General features: G+C 39.0%; 1 protein-coding gene across 1 annotated transcript; it reads left to right on the top strand.

The window, feature by feature from the left end:
* The first annotated feature begins 974 nt into the window (after positions 1-974).
* Positions 975-2,968, top strand: LOC141251288 (uncharacterized). Its single transcript, XM_073670277.1, has 2 exons — positions 975-2,770; positions 2,890-2,968. Exons 1-2 carry the CDS (start codon positions 975-977, stop codon positions 2,966-2,968), a joined length of 1,875 nt encoding a protein of 624 aa, XP_073526378.1.
* The last annotated feature ends 1,272 nt before the right edge of the window (positions 2,969-4,240 follow it).

Consider the following 4,240-nt stretch of genomic DNA (forward strand, 5'->3'; position numbering starts at 1 on the left):
ACAACTCAGCATGTGTTGCTCAGATGAAGAAAGGGTATATCAAAGGTGATCGTGCAAAACACATTTTACCCAAATTCTTCTCTACTCATGAATTGGACGAAGCTGGAGAAATCAACGTTCAACAGATCCGGTCGAATGATAATTTGGCTGATATGTTTACAAAGTCATTAACTCCCAAGAAGTTTGCAGAACTAGTATTAAGGATTGGAATGTGCAGACTCAGAGACACTCATTGATCTCAGGGGGAGCTTCATGCGCGCTGCACTCTTTTTCCCTTCGATCAAGTTTTTTTCCCACATGATTTTTTTTCTTGACGAGGTTTTTTAATGAGGCAGCATCAAGGCATATAACGGGATTCACAGTTGTACTCTTTTTCCTTCGATCAGGTTTTTATCCCACCGGGTTTTTCCTGACAAGGTTTTAATGAGGCAACACCTATCCATATCCCGCAACAGTTCAAAGGTGAATATTCAAGGGGGAGTGTTATGAAGTGAAATTTCTACAATTGAAGAAATTATATCAACCACAACTTTATCTAGATGATTGATGAACAATTGCATGATTGTAGTAGATATTCTAATGGTGAATTATTCACCTTATTTACCTCCTAAATTTATGGGAATTAACTTAAGTTTTGTCTCCCCAATTTTGCCTATAAATAGAAGCATTTTTTAGTGTAAATGATACACCAAAATAAAATTAAGACAAATAATCTAAAGTCTTAGATTAAGACACTTTGTCTCGCTCGTTTTATAATAATATTAATAAATAATAAGAAATGAAGTGAATTAAATTTATTTGACTATTTACGTTTGAAGGGCCTGACAGACTCCTTGGCGCACAAGCTTCGTCCGTTTAGTAAAAAGGGAGGCTCCTGTATAAGTCGAATTAGGTTTTGCCGCATGTTGCTCAATTCTGTGGGAGTTCATCAAATTGAATCTCTGAGTTAGACTAAAAAAACGAATCCCTGAGTTATGGACGCCGGCAAGAGAAAGCGTCAGGAGTTTAAGAAGAAGAAGGAGTCTAAGAAGAAGGGGGGGTTTGAGGTTGTTCGATGCGAAAATTTATTTACAGGTAATGTAAGAGATCACTTTCCGACTCCTATGAGTGGTTTCGATTGTTGCTTTGCATCGACTCGTATTTCATGTGACATCAATCATACATATCCCCCTGGAATTATGAAGGAGAAGAACCGTGTTAAGATTGTCCCAGGCATGCGATTAGGGAAAGATGTTAGAGCGTTGTTGTCCAATGGTGGTAAAAGGGATTACCTTGTTCGCAACAATGGCGTTAAGGTTCCATTACTAGATAGCATTAGCGGAAAATATCTCCTCATCTGTTGTTTCGCCATTCCTATAATGACTGACTTGGAAGACGCTGAGCTTTGCCGCAACATGATATCAGTATACTCTCAGTTGAAAGCAGCAGCGAATAACTTGGAGATGGTGGTAGTCGCCAGGATTACAAGATATACAATGGTTGTCAATGATGATGAAGAGTCAGCTTTCAATCGATTCTTCAACGCTTTTCCTTGCCTTGCTGTCCCGTTCTCAGATTCCGAGTCTCGCGACTTAATTTGCTACTCTCTCGGTCTCGGTCTCGGTCTCGGTCTCAGTGCTCAGTCCTCTGCTCTTTTGCTCGATCCTGATCAACTGGTTTTGCAGACTGATGCCGAATGTTTCAGCAGGTTTGGTGCTGCTGGGTTTCCCTTCACTCCCATCCACTTGGATGCCCTTGAAAGACAAGACGAAGATATCAGGCTCAGGTTGGATTTTATTCAAAGGGAGATGAAGAAGAGAGAAGAAGCAATCACCACTCCTTGGGTTCCTGTGTCTCTAGTAGAACTTGTTGGGAGTTGCCATCTTCTGCGCAGATCTGGCTGCATCATCAACAACAACAAGGAGGAAGAGGAAGAGGTTATTTCTGTTTCAGAGCTGAGCAAGAAGAAGTGCGTTGGATTGTATCTCTGCTACGACGGCATTTTCATGAGAAATCTGGCTAGAATCCATAACAAGTGTGTTGCTTTGGATCTGGAGTTTGAAGTAGTGCTGGTATACTTACCCTTTGATAGCGACACGACTTCCTTTATGAATGCAGTCCATGACCGATTATATAAAGAGAAGATAACATCTTGGTGGGTGATGCCGTTGGTGGACGAGGTGGGCCGTAGGCTACAGCGGCTCACTAGCTCTGTTTTGGAGGATGAATTGGTGGTTCTAACGGACGACGGATGGGGTGAACTAATTGCAAAATCTGTCATCGAGGAGAAAGGATATAGGGGCGATTACAGTTATCCCTTCACAAGAAAGAGTCTGTTAGATAAGAACTTAGCCTATTTTAGGTCACTGACCATAGAGTCATTACTGAGTGTGGGCCACCTGATCAGCCATTCTGGCGATTACGTACCCGTGTCTGTGCTCAAGGACAAGAACGTTCTGCTTTGCATGGACGGTGCAGGAGGCCAAATTTGCAAAGCCGTGTGTAGCAGGTACGACTGTATTCAAGAGAAATATCCTGGCACTCAAGTGGTGTTTGTTCAGTATCCTGCCACTCGTACACCAGAAGAGTGGCGTCATCCTCCACCATGGCTGCTTTCTCTTCCTTCAGAAGCTGCACATTCTGTATTCGTCAAAATCTTCGTAAAGGCGGGCATACATGATTGCCCGAGAAGTCTGATTGCTCTTGGTAAAGACGGCGTTGTACTATCTATACAGGCTCAATATCGTGTAGGCAAGATAAAGTCTCTGTTTGATGATACACTGCGCCAAGAGTTGGTTACAAGTCTGTCAAACATTTTTGAGGTATTATTCTATCTTCTATTCACTTCAATTATTTGATCTCATAGGTTATTAGTTAATACATACGCTTTGTTTTGAATCTATCTTGTAGAGTTGAACGAGCCAAGTTCAAGTTTGCTGTCTGCTGCAATGGCCACAGTGGTGATGCTGCTTCTTCTTCTTCTTATTAGAAGTTTCTTAAAATTGATACAAAGCATTTATAATGTCATTTTTTTATATTACATTATTTAGAATAAGTTTATTAGAACTACAAATGGAAACGGGACATTAGTTGATAGAGTTGAAATGCTAGATTTAAATTTTCATTTATTCTGTTGCGGTTAAGAATTTTCAAGCTCCCTCAACCAGGCTACAAGTGTTTGGTGCATGAAAGGGACCGTGTTCATCTATTTGACTTAATTGGGCTTCCATTAGGCCCATAATACCGTTTTCTGCAAGGAGATTCCGGAAGTTTTGGTCACCATGCTATCTAGCAAGTAAACAACACCAAAATTCTCCTGAAACATCACTACAAAAGGATAAAACTCTCACATGTGTTCTCTTAAGACATAGTGAGAAAAACAACCAATACTATATTTATTCTAAGTAAAACTTTGACATGTTATAAGTCATAAATTAATGTTGTTAAGTATTAAAATCTTTTTGCGAATACGTGATATAGTCATAGTACTTTCAGATATTAGACATCAACCCAGATTTGACATTTGTTTTAATTTATTGAATTATCCTGTTTTCCGTTTTTCTCACGTGTTCAGGGATAGCAACTGGGTGGCTGACCGCGTGGCCAAGCTGGGGCTACCGGGTGGGGGTTCGGGGTGAAAGAACGATCTAGAGCTCGCTGCTCTCATCCAAAAGGATGCTCTAGGCTGGTCGCCCGTTTAGGTTGTCTAATCTTTTCTTAGATTAAAAAAAATATTTAAAAAAAAAAACAGATTTGACCTTTTCTCCGAAATACAGTCGATAAACTTAGAAAACACGTAGACTTTGTCAACCCTTTAGGAACCTTCCTTTCAACCTTAAGTGATTTTGACAAAGTCATTTTTATCATAGTATGAGTTTGCTCGATAATAGTTTTTGTAAAATAAACGAAAAACAATAAAGTATATAAAATTTGTTTATCTAGTTCGTGGTAAAAGACTATCTCTGGAGATACCAATCCAGGATTATTAATAAGAGATTGTTATAAATTGTGTTTGCAGAGAAGAGCGTGCCTCCTTTTATATGCCTAGATTCTATTTAGACAAAAGAATTACTTTAATTGACTCCATAAACTCCCCCACTACTTCACTAACCTTAGTGGGAGATTTTTAGGATTTTAAAAAATTAAATTCAAAAAAAAATTACCTTTATTATTTAATCTAATTAAAAAAGACTTTATGAAATTTAATCCCTAAGCGCAATGTTTTCCAAAAAAAAATATATAATGTATTTTTTTGCATGTT

Source organism: Phyllobates terribilis, unplaced genomic scaffold (genome assembly GCF_046119375.1).
Source record: "Phyllobates terribilis strain yellow unplaced genomic scaffold, ASM4611937v1 Scaffold_6799__1_contigs__length_41937, whole genome shotgun sequence".
In the NCBI taxonomy this organism is placed as follows: Eukaryota; Metazoa; Chordata; class Amphibia; order Anura; family Dendrobatidae; genus Phyllobates; species Phyllobates terribilis.